The sequence below is a fragment of the Phocoena sinus genome, chromosome 16, assembly GCF_008692025.1.
Source record: "Phocoena sinus isolate mPhoSin1 chromosome 16, mPhoSin1.pri, whole genome shotgun sequence".
Taxonomy (NCBI): Eukaryota; Metazoa; Chordata; class Mammalia; order Artiodactyla; family Phocoenidae; genus Phocoena; species Phocoena sinus.
The window spans coordinates 48,093,262-48,113,230 of record NC_045778.1 but is presented as its reverse complement, the minus strand read 5'-3'; the positions used below and the strand labels follow the sequence as shown (position 1 = coordinate 48,113,230).

The 19,969-nt window shown below is 43.2% G+C and overlaps 2 protein-coding genes across 4 annotated transcripts in view; both read left to right on the top strand.

Annotated features, from left to right (window-relative positions):
- LIPA (lipase A, lysosomal acid type) overlaps positions 1 to 3,609 on the top strand; it is a 97,409-nt gene extending 93,800 nt beyond the window's left edge. For all 3 annotated transcript variants that reach the window (XM_032607378.1, XM_032607376.1, XM_032607377.1), the window contains exons 9-10: positions 1,888 to 1,959; positions 2,800 to 3,609. In XM_032607378.1, the coding sequence (XP_032463269.1) occupies positions 1,888 to 1,959; positions 2,800 to 3,033 (306 nt within the window). In that variant the 3' untranslated portion in view covers positions 3,034 to 3,609. The remainder of the gene's footprint in view (positions 1 to 1,887; positions 1,960 to 2,799) is intronic.
- Positions 3,610 to 8,714: 5,105 nt separating this feature from the next.
- CH25H (cholesterol 25-hydroxylase) lies at positions 8,715 to 11,210 on the top strand. The gene has a single exon (XM_032608474.1). It carries the CDS (start codon positions 9,853 to 9,855, stop codon positions 10,663 to 10,665), a length of 813 nt encoding a protein of 270 aa, XP_032464365.1. The 5' UTR covers positions 8,715 to 9,852; the 3' UTR covers positions 10,666 to 11,210.
- The last annotated feature ends 8,759 nt before the right edge of the window (positions 11,211 to 19,969 follow it).

Genomic DNA, 19,969 nt, shown 5'->3' with positions numbered 1-19,969 from the left:
ATTCTGGGATATTCTTGAATTAGAGATCTGTCCTTATACATTAGGCAGATGACTTCCTTAGGATACAGTCTTAGTAGACTTAGTGATCAGAGGGTAAGCATCTCTTTAAGACTTCCAAATATGTATGGTACTTTAGAAAGGTTGAACCTATTTACATTTTCATTACCAACAAGATGTTAAAATAATTTTTTAAATAGTTTAAAATTAACTTAAAATATTCATATGTGGATAAAGGTCAGGTGAAAATGCTTATAATACTAGGAGAGACAGTTTTTAAAGTCTCTCCTAATATTATGAGCATTTCCACCTGACCTTTATCCACATAAGATTACCACTTATGTATAGCCATAGTGCATGTTCAATTTTACTTTCTGACTTTTCTCCACTTAGTATTATTTATAAACAGTTTTTCTTTCTATTGTATTATATTTGTATTTACGACAGTGGCATACCATGTGTATATTGATATAATGTATTTAACCAAGTATCTGTCATTGGATGTTAGCTTATTCGCAGGTTTTTGTTGCTATGAATAGTCTTCTTCACATTTCCCTCCTTCTGAGATGCCCTTTCAAGGGCGTAGTTTGAAGTTCTATGACGCTGAGCGCCAAAGTCAAATCGGAAGTTTAGCCTGAACTCTCGGCACGTCTTTCCTTTGTTTCTACACTCACTCTGGGTGCTTTATATAAAAGCCAAAGACATATGTGAGAAAGTGACAAGCTGGTGTCTGTCTATGGGGGCAGAACAACTTGCATTGATATATTTTCACTGGCATTTAGAGCTAGGGAAGAGATGCACTAACAGGTGCTGTAAATTCATACCTTATTCTGCTTGTTAAATGTGCTGCAGGTATTAATATCTGTCATTTGCAATGGCAAATGCGGATGCTAAACATTTCCCCTGTAGTACCTCATCTCACACTGTTGTTTATTGTATAAACCAGTAGAATTTTATGCAATTGATAAGAACTGAAGCCAAAGGCAGTTCTGACAAAGAATGCCTAGGTTTTTCCTGTTTACCAGACGCCACCCTCTGGCCAAAGCTTATTAAACAGTTTCCAATTCATTTGGTTCGCCAATTTTGGATTTAATTCTTGACATATTTTTAATTGGGGGATATAGAGGAGGTATGGATTTGCATTATTTAAAAATTTATGAATAAGTGACTTTTTGTTCATATTTTTCTATCATGCTCTCCTAAATAAGCATACATTTAAATTTCATATACAATATCATTTCATGGCTCTAGTATCCTCAACTGATCGGAATTGTTCAGTGTACAGTACAATTTGGTGATTTTACTGGTACTGGTACTCAAGAAAAAGTTAAACGAATTAAATTCGTAAAATATTAAATAATATAACTAGTCAAATCGGATGGATATATAGGAAATATGGTGGAGATTATATGTAATATAATTATATATACAATTAATGTATTTACATACTAATATAAATATATTTATCCATATAAATACACATTAATATATTAATCACTTGTTAAATGTAATATGTATTTCTTTCCCAAGTGAGATAGTGAACTCTTTGGAAAAGTTTAAGATTCAAATTCCAATAAAAAAACATCAGCGTAAAGTTTATCCAACGGGTGCAATGCTGATCCAGGATCATTTACAGCACATATGTGTAGCTGCTTTATTGTGTCATGTAATAGCTACTTTCCAATCACACAGTGAGAAATTGAGTCGTTTAGGAAAGGAGAGCAAAATTATGCCGTTTTATTTTAAATTGCAGTTTGGAAATTAAGAGTAAATCTGGGTATCGGTGTAAACTTGGTATCTGAGGGGGTAGCTAACTCTTGCAACCTGTGATGCTATATCAGATTTCTGTGTTAGATAACTTTATTTCTCCCCCAATTATCTTCTGTCTAGCTTATTAAATTGCAGAAGTTTCAAGCCTTCGACTGGGGAAGTAGTGCCAAGAATTATTTTCATTACAACCAGGTAAAGTCTTCAGAGTCTTTAGAATTAAAATGGGCCCTGAAAACTCATCAAGGAAGCCAGCCTGAGTTATGAGGATTCTGGCTGGGTTCAGGTGCCAGGGGAAATGGTCGGGAGGGTTGACTAGGTAGCCTTTGTTTTCTCCCAGTCAGTTCTAGAACAACCTAAGCATCCTGGTTCGTGCTTTGGACCTTGTCCTTTCCCTGGCTCTGTATAAATAGTCATCTCTGTCATCGGCACACAGACCTTAAGAGTCAGACAAACCCATAGGGCTGTTACCTGGTGGCTGGGGGGCCTTGGCCAAATTACGTTGCCTAAACCTTTTCTTCCATATACACATGAATTGACCACTTTTTGGGTGCTAAGGGCTCTAAAATGGGAGGCACTCTGCTCATGTTTTTTTTATTTAATTCTCAGAATATCCCTGTGACATAGATGTGATGATGATTAAAGAGGAAGAAACAGAGGCTTAGGGAATTTCTGTGACTTGGGTCACACCCCAGAGGGAAGGGAGGTGTGGATATGACTCCAAAGCCCCTTCCCAACCACTTGGTTTGGTTCTACAGCTTGGCATCAACTACCTGGGAGAATGACGCCTTCCTCCCAGGGGATGAAACTCGTTACCTTGCCCAACACAGGGTAACAGCTCAACGGCTAGCATTCTTTTCTTGTGGGTTAGGCTTCTTTTTGTTCTGGTAATAGCAACTTGAAAAGGAAATAGAGTGATCTTCAAACTTTAGTCTTTGATTCTCAGATCAGATTTACTAATCAGTGTTTACTGGGGATTGTATTTTTGTCAATTAAAACAACAAAGACAAAGCTTTCTATGGGTTTTCATTACAGAGTTACCCTCCCTCTTACAATGTGAGAGACATGCTGGTGCGGACCGCCGTCTGGAGTGGGGGGCAGGACTGGCTCGCGGACGTCAGCGACATCAGTGTCTTACTGACCCAGATCTCCAACTTGGTGTACCACAAGCACATTCCTGAGTGGGAGCATCTTGACTTCATCTGGGGCTTGGATGCCCCGTGGCGGCTCTATAATGAAATGATAAATCTAATGAGGAAGTATCAGTGAACGCCAGACTGGAGACATTTACTGTCAAGTCATGTTAAATCTGTTTGCTTAATTTCTCTAAATATACGTGTTTTCCTTTCCCAGGCGTTTTGTATTTTTATATTCAAGAAAATTATGCCGTTGAAGATGCCCAGTTCTCTCCAGTTAGGATAAGAAACGCTTTTGCTTTTTTTGTTTAATCAAACAAACTGCCCGCCAACCTTTGATCCTCTCCCGTGGGGAGGAGAGTGGTCTTAAACCTGAGGAGGGGTGGGTGATGGTTTGGAAATCCGCAGTTTCCACTGAGCGAGGCTGTGAGTGGAGACTGAGCCCTGATTAACCCCATTTGCAGGTAGTGGCTGCAGCTGCGACCCTGGATTCAAGGACTGTCCATCAAATGCTCTCCTTGGACAAATGAAGCAACCAAAGCTGGCGGAGACAATGCCATAGGGCCCCCAAAACATAGATTTAGGAGTCTAATGTGATCTCTCCCACTACTCTGTAAGCTTGAAGATATATCTTACTTATCTCTGTATGCCCAGAATCTAACACAATACCTGGAATATTAGTGAGTTGATAAATATATGCGGACTGACAGAATGTGTGACAAGCGATGGACTTTGTCATTTAGCTATATGAAATTAGATGCACAAGTAACATCTGGGAGGGTCTGAAGTGGATTCTGATTTTTCATGGCAACTAAAGTGAAATTGTAAAGAAAAGAGTAAAATTGTACTAGATGTGAAGGATATACGTCCCCAGGAGGATGCCACTCTCCCCACTGGCCTTATGTCCCCCTCAAGAAAGAACAATGCTTTCTCCTTTGACCAAGGCAAACTGGTTTGGCCAACCAGGTACAAGATTCTTGGGTCAGGGCCAGAAAGAACAGGACAGTGAGTGGCTGTTTTTGTTTGTTGTTTTCCAGCAGTAGTGGGAGAGAGCTCGTCAGAGAATGGCTTCCGTGTCCTAGGTGACTTGGTTTCCCTTCTTTGGTTGCTGCCATGGAGTCTCCTTCAGATGCCCTTGAGAACTTGTGGTCAGTAAATCTGCCACTCAGACCACGGGAATGAATGAGCAGCGGCTACATTCTATAGAGTCCACCTGTTGTTGGAGTGTCTTTCTCTTCACCTCCTTCCCAAACTCTTCCTTGGGGATTTTTCTTCAGTCTGTGGGCCAGTCCAGAGGTGGAGATGTTGCATGGTGGTTTTTGCTACAGTTGGGCTACATGGCGCATTTGCCTTTGTTGCTGGCCTCTTGCTCCTGATGCAGCTGTGTAGGCTCTTATATCCTTACAACCCTAGCTGCATTCATGTAGCTTTGTTTCACCGTTGGCTGACAGTGCAGAACAAGATTGGACCTTGTACCTTGAGAAGTCCTGTAACAGGTTGGGAGGACTTCTGACTCTCTTCTTTTCCACTGGGTTTGCTATATATTCTTTTGAGCAGAGCACAGAGATCTCCACAGACCTCTAGGGCAAGGAGAATTCTAGTTAATATTCCGTCAACTTGGAACTCCAAGATCTTGTGTTTACTTGCGTAAAGCCACTACATGAAGTCACAATTGAGAATGAAGTCATTTTTTCATTCGCCATAAGGGGGCGCGCTTGGGTCTGCTTCTTAACCTTTTCTGGGCTAGGCAGAGAACTTTGCTGATTTAGGAGGCAACTGGTAATTTGAGGACTGATAAGACCAACCATGTCTGTGGTCATTTCTGTCCAGGATTATAACTAATTCTTGCCTAATTCGTAATATCTGAAAAATGTTCTCAAAGAATAACTGTGCCCCAAATGGGACATGAAAATAAAAACTTGCCTAATAGCTAAGAGTGGTCAGGACCTCAGACATGAGGAGGAAGTGGGGAATGCTTTAACCAAGGCTTCACACTTATTAAGACTGTTGATATTATCTCCAAACAATGATTATTTTGTGTTTGTGGGTATGAAACGTGTTGATTTGTTAAAGGTATGCCTTTAAAGTATCCTGTAATTTTAACTCTTTTTTTTTTTTGATATATGGAGAGATTTTCAAAATGTGACCCCTGAAAGGCAACATCAGATTATCATAATTCTGATTTTAAAAAGTTTGTCAGTGATTCATTCAAGAGTATTTATTATTTATTGTACTGTGCAAGGTACAGATTTCAAGATCAATTCCAAACTAAACAAGTAAAACCTTCTCTACCAACTTGGTTTAGTAGTACTAAAACAAATACTTTGCATTTTTACACTGTGCCTTCCGGCGGGGTTTTGAAGCCTTCTCATAAGGCTTTGATCTTTACAGCACCCCTTTGGCGGGTAAGGTGAGTATTTTCTCTGCTTTACAGGCAACGGTATGCCTTTTAATGGGGATGATTTTATATGCTTTAAGTATTTTAAGCAGGTTGTTGAGAGTTCCAACAATGTCAGTAGAAGCACCCACTTACATGTGACACAGATGGATCAAAATATAAAGAGAACACTTTTAAAACCAAGTATGTATCAGCATCTGTGTCAAATAAGGCCATCAAGGACTCTCTTGGGGGAGTTTATACCCTCCCCCCCCCCAAGTTCATCAGCATCCCCTACTGTTTTGGTGTTGATAATTATTGTTTTCTGAGTCTTTTGTAAACTGCCCTATAAATGGAACTTCGATGCCGCACTCCAACACCAAACTCCTCCTGTAGAGGTACCTACCTTGAAATTGACACTGACCAAGTTCTGCTCTCAGTTTGGCTCTTACTTCCTATTGAACCCTAGCTAGTCTTGTCTTTTCTGAGACTGAGTCTTCATGTTTACAAGGAGGGATTAGATTTTGATCTTTGAGTTTGCTCCACCCTCTATGAGTTTTACGTGTTACAGCTGTAAAATGTTAAAACACTTCTCATCTCTGATACCCAGGAATAATCGTTTCGGTTAGATAGATGCCAACACAGTCTCACCTAATTATGGAAAGAAAAAATAATCGTAAAGGCCATGCAAAAAAAGAAATCGTGTCATTGGTAAAGGGTTTTTCCAACTACATCCTCTATTTTTTTTCTTGTGGGGAGGTGGGGGCATTATACGTTGTCTTTTGGTGAGTTGGTACCAAATAGCTTTGAGATTGTGTTAAATATGCACAGACCCGATTGGTGTACTCTCAGAAAAGTGATTGGATCTCTGTCCGAAAGACCATGCCAAGATAAAAATACACAGAAGTCGAAACCAACTGGAGAAGCACAAGAAATAGTGTGGCCAAAATCCTAATACCATCACAAGTCAGTAAACACCCCCTTCTATGGAAAACCACCCCAGTAATCCCAGTAAGTAAATAGACTTAAATGATATCGGCCAGTGCCCCAGAAAAAAATGATTCCTTTTTAAGCCTCTATTTAAAGCCAATATCTTCTAAAATGAGCATTGAGTTCACACAGATATCTTTTGAACCTCATGTGATGCTTGACACTGTGGGAAAAAAATCCTAGACCATAGACTCTGTGCCCTAATTCATCTAGCAAGCCATTAACTAAATTTTGTGTAAGTTTAAAGTGTTTAAAGGTGCATGTTTGCCAATGCAGGAAATGGCACCACTTAACTCAAGGCTAAATAGGGCTCAGTTTTATTTGGGTCCATTAAGTGGTGCTGGTTTTGATCGGTCAAAATGTTGTGCCTACTGTTTCAGCATCCTCCACGAGAGAGTGGACAACTGATGAGATTTTAACTGACCACTTTCCCCAAGACAATTGCATTTGTAGATAGGAGGACACAGACTTCTGTCCTGGGGTGGGGGCGCTTCATGGGCTGGAAAGGCAGAGAAGCTGGTGGCTATTCTTCAAAGTGCTGCTGCGAGTAAGAGGGGAGAGCCTGGGCCAAGCAGGCTGAAGCTGTGGCTTCAGGTCTTGCTGCTCAGGGTTTTATGGAGCATATTCTAACAGGCTTAGGGATAGAGGATGGAAGAACCAAGTAAGGAAAAGAACGTGATGGTTGAGGCTGGGGCCTCAGAGGAGGCAGTCCTGATAGCAATGTATTAGCTAAATCCAAATTAAGCAAATGAAGCCACCCACTTAAATCTGAGAGATTCCAAAGCATTCAAGCACGAGAGCTGAAGCCAAAGAAAAGAACAGCATGTGCTGAACGGAAATTTGAAGGTTGACTTAATGTCTGTGGAGGGCAAATCTGAGTGACATCGTACTTCTGAGCAGAATTCATTTGTAAGTGTGGGAAAGTGAGCTTTGATGGTCCCTCTGGAGCACTGAGGAGCCCAAGAGTGAAGGCTTAGGAAATGGCATAAGAGACATTCAATAGTGTGGTGTAATTCTCAAACTTCTTCTTAAAAAATCACCCCCCCCAACATCCCCCAAAAAAAGTAAAGGAGAAAAAGCCCTCCTCTTCTCTCTGAGTTGCTGCATAAGTTACACAAAATTCAAAGGTAGGGTGATGTCTGCCAGGAATGGGAAAGGAGAAAGTGCCTGGGTTGTCCTAAAGGTGAACTGCAAAGAGCAGTGGAGGAGGGGGAAGATTGAAGAGAAGCCTAGAAAGGACAGGCTGTCTAACTGGGAGAAACCCCCCCAGCAGGGAAGCCAAGGCCCTGCATGGTACCTGTCTCTGCTACCATCCAGATATCCAAGCAACATTAGAAAATTCACCCCCTTTCCTTTTTCGCATTGGCTGTCAAGAAGCTCAGAGCTGCTTCTGAACATTTATCTGATCAAGACACAAGCAGAATATCGTAATATTCTTATGGCCAACTGAGTTTAAAAAAAATAAAAAAGGCTGCAGTAGGGCCAGAGGCTGGGGGTTCCAGAGAATGGGCATCTAAGGAATATCCATATTCCATTAGTGGCAGTTCAAGGAGGTTCTGAATTATGAATTGACCTATTATAGGGGTGTGTGTGTGTATACATACACATAAAACATCCCATATATATCTTATATATTAATATATATGTTATGAATTGGACTATTACGTATCATCTATTTTAGGCCCATATATTGGTCTATATTTTTGTTGTACTTATTTCCTCATAGTATATGGCTTTTTATCTTTTATTTCTCTTTACCTAACTTTATTTAATGTTAAATGAAAACTTCCTCAATTATTCTTTAGGTAAAATGTGGAGTACACATTTAAAATAATATGTCTCATTCTGTAACTCTGTTCCAGGCACTATACTTTTCCTTCTGTAAGACCATGGCAATAATAATCTTGGCGGTGTGGCAAACCCTGCTCTTCTAAGGACTGGATGAAATCACTTCAAGTAAAACACTTAGTTAATGCCTGGCAGACGTTACATAGTAACTTTAACATTATTGTTATTGTTTTCTCATTTAATGCTTGCAGTAGCTTCATGCGGTGGCTACTATTGTTATTTCCCTTTGGAAACGAAGGGGTGATAAGAATACGCAAAGCTTCATGGAGAGAGTCGCTGGCCCCATCCTCATTGTCTGTGAGGCAAGAAGAGGCAAAGCTAGGGTTAGGAGCGATCCCTGGCTTCGAAGTTTCCGTCCCAAACTTCTATCCTCTAGGCGTCCCTTGTGTCTGGCCCCCGGGTCAAACGCGGAGGTTGCTTTTCATGCAAGTTCTGGGGTCACCCCCTGCCCCCGCCCCGACCCAGCAGAGCTCTCTTAATACCGACTTCCTCAGGCTCAGTCCAGGCCAGTCGACTCCAGCTGATGGTGGAGAAACGCAGAGGTGAGCGTGGCCTCGCCGGTGGGCTCCCTGAGCCTGGGATGGTTTGGGGGAATAGGCGTCAAGGACGTGGGGCAAGTTGGCGTCGCGAAGCCAGCAAGGGAAAGGTAGGGAGGGCGTGACATCATCTGTTCAATCAACAGCCTCCCCGGAGGCTTCCAGAATGCAAAAACATTCCCTTGATTCTCAAAGTGGGTGGTTTACTGATTTCACTGCTTCCACCCCAAATTGAGATGCAGCGGCTTTTAGCCAGATCTGGGCAGGCTCTGGATGTTAAATCCAGCCCTTGACTTATTTTTTTCTTTTTTTCTTTTGTAAAGTGAAGGATAACAGTCGCGGTCCCCTCTCTTCCATCCGTGCCTCCAGGTTCCCGTCGCTAGTCTGGGCGACCCCGGCGCGCCGCGAAGGGACGACCCGCCCGCCAGGTTTGGGAGCTCCTCCGGGGGAGTCTGCGTGAGGTGGGATCTGGAGCAGTCCGCGAGCTGGCGGGCATAGCTCCTCACCGGAGACACTGAAACTGGAGGAGGTTCCCGTCCCGCCAATCTGATTTCCTGCGCTGCTCGCCGCCGCGCGCCGCCCAAGACCCGCGGTTAACTGCAAAAGGGTAGTTTGCTGATCACTGCTGGTTAGATCAATACGGCGAGAGCAGAAAGAAAAGATCCGAAATACGAAAGATACGTGGCTCTTAAAAGGTTTTTGTTTTTTAATGCAGTTACACTTGAATCTTTATTAAAACACATAGACGCAATTTTACGTATGCATGAAAAAACACCAGTAATTCTGCACTGGTTGCAAAGGAGCTCTTTCCGGTGATGATGGAAATATTCTTCATCTTGTTTGGGAATGGTGATGATCCATGAATTGAGCTGTCAGAACTCGTAGAAACTCTACACTGAAGATCTGTGCATGGTATCGAGTGTAAATTGTACGTCAGTTAGAAAATCAGAACGTAATCTTGCATGCGTAGAAAGTACTGCGTGCCGTTGCGTAACTGCATACACGAATGCCGATTAAATGCAGCTGTAGATGAGTATTTATAGCAACTAAGCGCAACTCTGTTGGATTATTTAATTATGCAAGCTCCCCGAAGCCGGGAAGGGGAGAAAAACGGCGGCTGACATCACTCGGGGCGGGGCCGAAAGCCCCAAGAAAAGGCGGTAGGACCCGAGCGGCAGGCGCTGCCAGACACCACCTCATCATGAGCAGCCACAACGGCTCCGAGCTCCACGTCCTCTGTAGCTCCGGCCAGCTGTTCTTGCAGCCCCTCTGGGACCGCCTCAGGACCTGGGAGGCCCTCATCCAGTCGCCCTTCTTCCCCGTCTTCTTCTCCATCACCATCTACGTGGGCTTCTGCCTGCCCTTCGTGGTGCTGGACGTCCTGTGCCCCTGGGTGCCCGCGCTACGGCGCTACAAGATCCACCCGGACTTCTCGCCGTCGGCTTGGCAGCTGCTGCCCTGTCTGGGGCAGACGCTCTACCAGCACGTGGTGTTCGTGTTCCCCATGACACTGCTGCACTGGGCGGCCAGCCCCGCTCTCCTGCCCCCCGAAGCCCCCGAGCTGCTCCAGCTGGTCCGCCACGTCGTGCTCTGCCTGCTACTCTTTGACACCGAGTTCTTCGTGTGGCACGTGCTGCACCACAAGGTGCCCTGGCTGTACCGGACCTTCCACAAGATGCACCACCAGAACTCGGCCCCGTTCGCGCTGGCCACGCAATACATGAGCGTCGGGGAGCTGTTTTCCTTGGGTTTCTTTGACACGATGAACGTCTTGCTGCTCCAGTGCCACCCGCTCACTGTCCTGACCTTCCACGTGGTCAACATCTGGCTGTCGGTGGAGGACCACTCGGGCTACGACTTCCCCTGGTCCACGCACAAACTGGTACCTTTCGGGTGGTATGGGGGCGTGGAACACCACGACCTGCATCACTCCCAGTTTACCTGCAACTTCGCCCCTTACTTCACACACTGGGACAAAATACTGGGAACTCTGCGGTCTGCTCGCGCCAAGTGACATGCAGGCACCCCTCCCGGCGTAGTAGTGGGTGCTGTGGTGAGGGGTGGGTGTACCTCAGACATTGTGCATTTCACCCTTGAATCGGGAGAGATACCCTTGAGGTTGCTTTTCCGTTTTATTTGCTGGAAACTTACAGAGAAAATCTGATGTATTTTTCACAATCTAGTAATTTATGTAATGTTTGTATACCAACAATTATATTCTTGATGTGGAATTTTAGCCCCCTTCAATAGCCTTGATATCTGGTTACAAAGTATCCAAAATCACTGGCGTATTTAAATAATCTCTGAAAGGGTTTGTTTGTAGAACAAGGAGTTTTACTCTGTTTGAAGGTGTCCTAGAACTAGGCTAAAATAATATATTTTTATGGAGAATCTGATCTGTGACTCTGTAAACAATGAAACATGTTCCTGCTGGACAGTGGCTAAGATTATTGTACCTTTTTTTCTTTGTTTTCATAGAGCTGTATATTTATATCGAAGGAAACGTTATTTATGCTTGAAAAAAAGTAAAAAAAAAGGACATAAACCAAACAAGTACTGGCTTCTGGCATTTTGACTGATAGAAACTGGAATGAGAAGAGGGAGCTGGGATGACAGGTGCTCTTCAGAGTCTGCATCAGCCCAGCTGTGGAAAGAGGAATCTGGTGGTGGCAGGTTTGGGGGAGGGGAAGCTTGTAGGAAAGGAGGTCAGAGAAGGGATCTGTTTGTTGGTTTGGGTCTAGAGATTTCACAGAGGGAAAAACACTGTTGTTCTGGATGTGTTTTAGTTGATTTCTGTGTAACAGAAAACTGATAAAACTTACTCTGTAAAGTTTTACAAGAGATTAACACTGGGCCACCATTGCATTATTTGGGGGGGAAAGGGTGGTGTTGGGGGATGAGTAGAATTAGTGAAGTGCCTTGCTTTGCACAACTGATAAGTCAAGTGTGTGCTTTAAAGGGGCTGATAGGTAGGGGAGGGATTATGAGTGAGCCCCCCCTTTTCATAAAGCCATCTAATACAAATGACCATCACACATTGTCTCTGCAATCTGAGATTTTTGTATGTTCACTTTTCTTTATGAAGACTTACATGCAAACTGCATACTCGTTTCTCAAAGAAAGAGAAAAGTGAAATTTGGCCCTGGATCCCTAGTTCCTCACCTGCGAAAGGAGATTGATTGTGTCCCAGATGTTCTCATAGATTACTTGTGACAGTAAATGTGCCTATAACTGACTGCACACCTGTCACCCATCATGTACCCCATTCTGCTGCTGCATAATTGTTTTAATTTTATCTTTGGAACACCGTTTAGATAGATAGGGTAAAGTTAAAAAATCAAGACACTTTAGACAAAAGATCTAAAGAAAGGCAGCTTTGCATGGAATTCTAGGCTCATAACATATGCACCAAACTATCTTGTTTAAAGATGAAAAAAAACCCATCTAAAGACTTGATATTATCCATACTCTGCCAAATGAACCTCCCTAGAAATATGTTGCGGTGCTCCAAACCTTTGCAAGATGCAATCAGAGTGCCTGGCTGCCCCTCTGATTTTCTCACATTCCCTCCCAATGGGCGTGCCCTCTTGGCTTCTGCTGAAGTCACCTCCTCCTCTGTCCACAGCAGGACCATGCTGGGACTTAAAGATTATATCAAGAATAAAAAGTGAAATTCGCAAGCGCAGGTAGTGAGGGGAGAATGCCTCACTGGAGTAGTGTGTTATTATTGTGAGCCAAACGGTGAGCAGAGAAAGAAAAGGGGGATGAACAGGCTGGGGTAGAATATATTCTATTAGTTGCTTTGAGCAGCTTTAGGCATGCAAAAGCAGTCTGCAAATCTTGGATAATGACAATTTGTTACAGCTCCCTTCCAGAGAATTTTTGAAATGGGTCATAATGCCTCACTGTGTAAGGGAATTTCCCATTTAGGACAAATTGTACACTTGGGAATTACTTGGGTTCAGAACACTTTCTCAGAGTTGGATGTCTTAGCAGTTTTCCATACCTTGGGGGGTGGAACTGGGGGGGGGGGTGGAGAGGATGAGCAATTTCTTGGATAGTTTTGAGAGAAGAAGAACAATGATAATAACAAAATAATGCACATTTGCACGAACTTTCTCACATTGTTTCACTTGTTCCTTACACTCTAAGGGATGTAGAATAGTTATTATATTTTTAATTTTAATTATCATTATTTTTTCATGTTATGGATGGAGACTTGGTATCTGCACCGGTCAAGTGACTTGTTCCGGATGATAAAGTACTAGGATTTGGAGCTGGTTCTTGAACTTAGGTCTTGTAGTGTATACTGTACCTGTCTTTGGGTGGCGCTTATGGTAATCTTCACAACTGCCAGTGAGCTACAAACCCTGCAACACCAGCAAATGGCCTCCCTCTGCTATTCCTCCCCTGTCAAACACAGCGTCCGCCATGAGTTCAAAGCCTCTGCTTGGCAGGGGAGAAAGCCAGATTAATCTCAGCAGGGCTTGGGAAACCATGAAGCAGGTCAGAGGCTCTGTTTTCTGTACCCCTCGTTGCACATCAGGGAAGAGTACACATGCTGAAGCCAGATTGCCCCAGGAGGGGTGTGGGGGGAAACTTGACTTGGGACTTAACTAGCTGAGTGACTGGACAAGTTACTTAACCTCTCTGTGCTTGGCTTCCTCATCTGTAAAATGTAGTTAATTATAGAACCTACCTCCTAGAGCTATTGTGAGAGATTTTGAGCTACTCTGTGTGAGTGCTAGGTGGGTTGGAGTTCTGGACTGTATTTGTGTTTGCTACAAATGATGCTTCACGATGTGAGCTCCAGGACTGTACCAGGATCGTAACCTTCTGTCCACACAGATGTTTGAGCTCTCCTGTCTACAGGGAACCAAAAAAAGTGTTGGAAAGAGCCAGAAGTCTGTGTTTGTCTGATTCTGTTTCCTCACCTCTGAGTCATCCCACTCCCACCTCTTCCTGAGACTTTCACTCCCTATTCACTGCTATCTTCCTAATGATCAAATCCAACGATTTCCCACGCTTGATTTTCCATCTCCTTGACTTTTTTTTTTTTCGCGGTACGCGGGCCTCTCACTGTTGTGGCCTCTCCCGTTGCAGAGCACAGGCTCCAGACGCGCAGGCCCAGCGGCCATGGCTCACGGGCCCAGCCGCTCCGCGGCATGTGGGATCTTCCTGGACCGGGGCACGAACCCGTGACCCCTGCATCGGCAGGCGGACTCTCAACCACTGTGCCACCAGGGAAGCCCCTTGGCTTTGTTTTTAAGGTATTTGTTTCTGCTCACCAGCCTCTTAGAATGTGGCTCTTGCTTGGTTTTAGTGATGCTTCTCTATGTTGTTTTCTTTCCCAATTCTCCAGCTGTTTCTCCTTCCTTCAGTGGCTGCATGCTCTCCTCAGCAGGGAGGCCAGCCTCAAGGTGCTTCTCATTTTATTAAAAAATATCTATGTTGTGTGTAATGACGATCCTTCCTACCATCTTCTGGTGCACCCTCTAAATCTCTGCTGGCATTGCATTCCAGTGCACACGTGGGCACTTCTACGTGCACAGGCCATGTGAATGTGTATAAGTGCACGACATATGTATACACACTATGTACCTACCACGTACAAACTATATGTCCACACACTGTTATACGGACGCAGACATGCATTTGCCCAGTATATATGTGTATGTGAACATACATAGTATATGTATGAACACTATATATGTACAAACATACTTTATACACCCTATACATGTATATATGTACCCATAATATGTATATACACTATATATATACATGTTCAAACGTGACATATATGTGTACATATATAGAGACATTATATACGTACATCTACCATATATTATATATGTGTATGTAATATGCATATGTATATATACAGATATATGTGTATATGTATATATATACATATGTATATTCAGGTATATGTGTATATATACGGATATGTGTGTGTGTGTATATATATATATATATATATATATATATATATACTCCTCTCTCTAACTACACACACACACTACTATTTCAGTCCTGTTTAACATTCATCTGTGCCCCTAGTACTATGCCTCGTTCTTGATAAATACTGGTTCAGTGTTGTGTGAATCCTGGAAGCAGTAGAAACACAGATTTGCCATTAATCATGTTTTTCTTCATTCATTCCATCTTCCATCACTAGTCCATCCTAGCTTCCTAACTAAGGCCATGCCCACAACCCATAATCTCTGTTCTAGAGAAGTTCACAGTCTACTGGGAAGGAGAATCAGGCAAGCAAATGCATCTAATCTAGTTAGTGCTACACTGGGGGTGTGTTAACAGGTTGTTAAGGGAGCCCAAAGAAAGACAGGTCCTCTGAACACTAGAAATCATGAAAAATTTGTATGCATTCCCTGGGCGGGGTAAAGGGCATACCTGGAAGAAGAAACAGCACGTAAATCAGAGAGGGATGAAATAACAGGATATGCCAGAAACATGGTGGGAAGCTCCAAGCACTGGGTGACCCAGGAAGGAACGTCAAGGCGTGTTGTCTCACCACTTGACAAGCTATTGAAGCTGCTTCGAATCGCTTGCTCGTTTGCCTATGTCACAGGGATTTGGGAGATGGTATGGAAAATTGCTTTGAAATGAACATTAGGCCTTGCTATTATTTGTTGATTTATAATGAGTACATGGATGAATTGAAAACTGGACTTGGAAATGACATGCTAATGAGCTTAGGTTGTATTCTTTAGGCGATGGTGGGGGACAGGGGTGAGAGTTCCACAGACCTTAAGCAAAGGGGTGATGTGATCAGATCTGGTGGAAGAAGGTAAGTGGCAGCAGGGAATGGTAGTGGTGATTCCAGTTAGGACAGTTGCAAGTTCTGCCTGGGTTCTAATCCTGCCTCCACCATTTAGGAACTTTGTGTGTTTGAGCAGATTACTGCATCTAAGGCTCAGATTCTTCATCTGGAAAAACAGGGTGATAATACCTACTTGTAGAATTATGGTGAGGAATAAGGAGGATATTTAGAGAATTTAGCACTCTGTGTGCCACATAGCAAAAACTGTAAATAGTAGCTCTTTTGTTAGAAGTTGTTACAAAAGGGTAATAATTGCAAGTGTGAGATGATAAGCCCGCAGCAGAACAAGCTGAGAGAGAGGTGGAGACTAAGACATAGATTTCTCTTTTAACATAAAAGTAACACATGGTCATGGAAAAATTTCAAACCTAGAGAACAGTGTAAGGTAAAAAGTAACAACCATCCCCATTCAATGAACTTACTTCCACCACGGATATAATCAAAGTTAACCCTTTTTTTGGTTGCCAAATGGAAAGTCAGTCATTCAGTATCTTTTTTTCTCTCCTTCTCCCTTTCAGCTGGGATGCATTAAGTGGTTTGCATTGAATGAATGCATTAAAATAAAAGGAAGTTCGTGTGAACAGAAGTTCTCTGGACAAAGGCCCAAGAGCATTTCCTCCTTCTAAATATCTTTTGCTTATTTCTTTTTTCTATTCCTTTTGATCACTACTCAAAACAAGAAGAGAAACTCAAGTTGTCTCTCTTCACAGAGCACAGAACTGCCCCGGGGCCAGAGGAAAAGCGAGGTTTGAGGTTTTCCTTGCTTCCCCTTGTCACGCCTAGAGCGTTTCTTTGGTGCCTCTTACAGTGACTTTACTTTCTGCCTTCCAGCGAAGCAGTTGCCTTCTCTGCCGGGGAGAAAGGTCTCTGAAAGAAGAGGTCATGTCTTACAGATCTTTGAATCCTTCAAGGATCTTGCACTTGGAAAATGCTCAATAAATGTCTCTGGAGGGGAGGCTCCAGGGCTTGGAGGCTGAAGAGCCTGAGGTTGAGCTGCCTGATTTTCTGTTTGGGGAGAAATCATTGAATCATGCTGAACATCAGTTTCTCTCTCTGTGAAACGGGTGGAGGTTGGAGTAATAATAACTGGCATTGCCTACTTCCTCAGGCTGCTGGGATGCCCCAATGAGATAGAGCAGCGAGTTGCTGAGTGGGTGTGGGACGATGTGGACCTTCGGCAGCTGGGAGGCACCAAGGTGCTATGGCTGCCATCTCCCTCCATCTCTGCCACGACCACACTCCTCCATGGATGGAGGGCTTCCTCCATCCAGCCCCTGCCTCTTGAGCTCCATACCTTCTGTTACTTGTATTCCCCTCCTCTGCATGCCCTGGCTCTTGCTGCCCTGCTGAATCTCAGGAGAATATAGGAAGAGAGGCGAGCTTTAGAGGGACCAGGAGTGGAGGAAGCTGGCCCCAGGGTAGCGCAGTTTGCAGAAGTAGCCGGAGCGGTAGTATTTGTGCCAGAGTCAGAAGTCGTGTCAATCTGAGACACGCCAGGAGAGGGCTCTTCTTTCTGTACCAAGGACCGGCTCCAAGCCAGGAGCTGCAGCCTGCTGGAAAAGTGGAATTTGGCCGCAAAAGGCTTTTGAAAGAAGAAGCCCCTTGGAGTTGGACAGTAACTGAAAAGAAGTCAACCTTCACTAGGCAGTTTGAGTTCCTTGTCATGAGGTGAAAAGGAAGAGTGACCCATGCTTGGCAGTGGGTTTGATCTGCCTGAGATCCAGCATCGCCTAGGGAAGATAGCTCACATGCTGACACTGTCAAGCTCAGAGATTCTACAAATGCTAAGGCTGAGACACCACTGTCCAGTTTCCCTATTTTATGAATAAGGAAACTGAGGCTCAGAGATGGGAAGTAACTTTCCCGGGGTCACACAGCTGGGTTAGAACTCAAAGACCCGTGCTCTTCCTGCTTTTCCCTTCTGCTTCCCTCCCACCCTCTGGGTCCTCAGAGCCACTGGGAGCTGTCTCCTGCTGAGTAGCAGAAATGCAGTTAGGGGACACTGCTTAGGAATTGTTGTGATCCATATTCTTCATTAATCATTTGGATAAACACAACATAAACAGCTCTGCTGATTTTTAGGAACTTGAGTGAAGCATCTGTTTCAAATTTTGCTGAGGTCTATTTTGCATATCTTCATGCAGAGCTGGTGTGAACTTTTCTTTCATTCCTGTGAACTCTGAAAATCTTGTTTTAGAAAATGTTTAAGAAAGCCTCCATGCAATGGACTACAACTCAGCAATAAGCAAAAATGAACTCGATGCATAGAACAACAAAGATGAATCTTAAAATAATTATGCTGAGTAAAGGAAGCCAGACCAAAAAAATGTGTACTATATGGTTCCATGTATATAAAATTCCAGGAAATGTAAATGAATTCATATGACAGAAATTCATATGACTGCAGTTGTTTGGGGGAGGAAGAGTGGCTGCAAAGATGGATCACTAAGGGGCACGAGGAGACTTTTAGGAATGATGAATATGTTCAGTACCTTTGGTTGCGGGACTGGTTTCATAGGTGTATACATATGTCAAAATTTATTGAATTTTATACTTTAAATATGTGTAGTTTATTGGATATCAGTTATACTAGATGATGACGATGATGGTGATAAGTTAATCCAGGACCTCATGTTTTTTTGTTGGTTTTGGATTTTTTTGGTTTTGTTTTTTGCAGTACGCGGGCCTCTCACTGTTGTGGCCTCTCCCGTTGCGGAGCGCAGGCTCCGGACGCGCAGGCTCAGCGGCCATGGCTCACGGGCCCAGCCGCTCCGCGGCATGTGGGATCCTCCCGCACCGGGGCACGAACCCGTGTCCCCTGCATCGGCAGGCGGACTCTCAACCACTGCGCCACCAGGGAAGCCCTCAGTGTAGTTTTAATATACTATTCTTTTATTATGAGTGAGGTTATGTATTCTTTCATAGGCTTGAAAGTTATTTGTATCTTTATTCCCATAAACTGTTTGTATTCTTTATCCATTTTCTCTTGTGTTGTTGTTCTCTTTCTTAGAAATCTCTGGGGATTATATATTTTAGAGTGATTAGTCTTTTGCTGGGATGAATTGTTAATAGTTTTCCCAGCTTGTTAATTTATTTTTTGATTTGTTTATGGTGAGTTTTACCCAAGTAAAGTCATTAACTTTTTTTTAAAGAATTGAATTTAGTTTTTTAATGGCTTTTTGATTTTGAGTCAAATAATAAAGGCCTTCTCCACCACCCTAAGGTGATAAAGAATTCTTGTTTCTTGAGGCCATTTGTGGTTTAATATTTTATACATATATACATATAATATACACTGACATTTTGTGAGAGGTGAAGCCAATTATAGTTTTTTCCCAATAGCAATGCAGTTATCTGGACTCCACTTGTTGAATTCATTATTTCTTTTATTTGCCTGTCAGCCTATTTAGTACCTGTTAGTTATTGGAGCTTCGTAATATGTTTTATTATCTGGTAGGGCTAGTCACCTCTCATTGCTACTCTTTTTTTTTTCCCCCAAAGAATTTTTTTTTTTTTTTTTTTTTTTTTTTTTTTGGGGTACGCGGGCCTCTCACTGTTGTGGCCTCTCCCGTTGCGGAGCACAGGCTCCGGATGCGCAGGCTCAGCGGCCACGGCTCATGGGCCCAGCCGCTCCGCGGCATGTGGGATCTTCCCGGACCGGGGCACGAACCTGCGTCCCCTGCATCGGCAGGCGGACTCTCAACCACTGCGCCACCAGGGAAGCCCCCCCCCAAAGAATTTTTAATCAGTCTTGTTTGTTTATCTTTCTTTATAAACTTTCAAATGATTTGTTCTGGGTCCCTTCAGTCTTCCCCAAACCCCGTTGGTTTTATTTTCTGCTACTACAGTAAATTTATAAATTAGCTTAATTAGAACAGATATCTTTATTATGTTGAACCTTTCTATTAAGAACATGGTGTAGGAGGACAAAATTTGCCACCCCAAAATGTCTCTTTGGCATGTGGATTATTTGAGGTGAAAACAATCAAGGCCCAAAAGACTCAGGAAGAAACTTCACTCTTCTAGTTCACTCTATGTCCTACTGTCTCTGCAGGCCCAGCAAACACTTGTTTACCAAACTTTTCTTCTTCCCTCTCCACGTGAATTACCTTCCTCCTCTGTGATGTCCTAAACCACTGTCCCCAAGGTTCCCTTTTGCCTTTAGCGGAAGATGGTATTTCAGGTGAGGGTTTCAGCCATTTTGGTGAGTTACTCCATTTTACTGGGTCTTTTGTTTGATTTTCTCCTGTTAATCTGTCTCTCATCAGTTTAATTCTTAGACCAGCCAGAAGAACCTAGAAGGGTAGAGGAATGTTTCTTCCTGCCCAACAATGGTATGTCTTTCCAGTGTTTTACATCTCTCTTTACAAAGAATTGATGAAATAAAAATTCACATTTTAAGGCAAGACAAGAAACATTTAAACATAAAGCTTTTTTCTCTGCCTTTTGGCCTCTTCCTTCCCCTCTAGTGTGC

Excerpts from the sequence above, each read along its gene's own strand:
- CH25H (XM_032608474.1), top strand. The coding sequence starts at position 9,853 with ATGAGCAGCCACAACGGCTCCGAGCTCCACGTCCTCTGTAGCTCCGGC.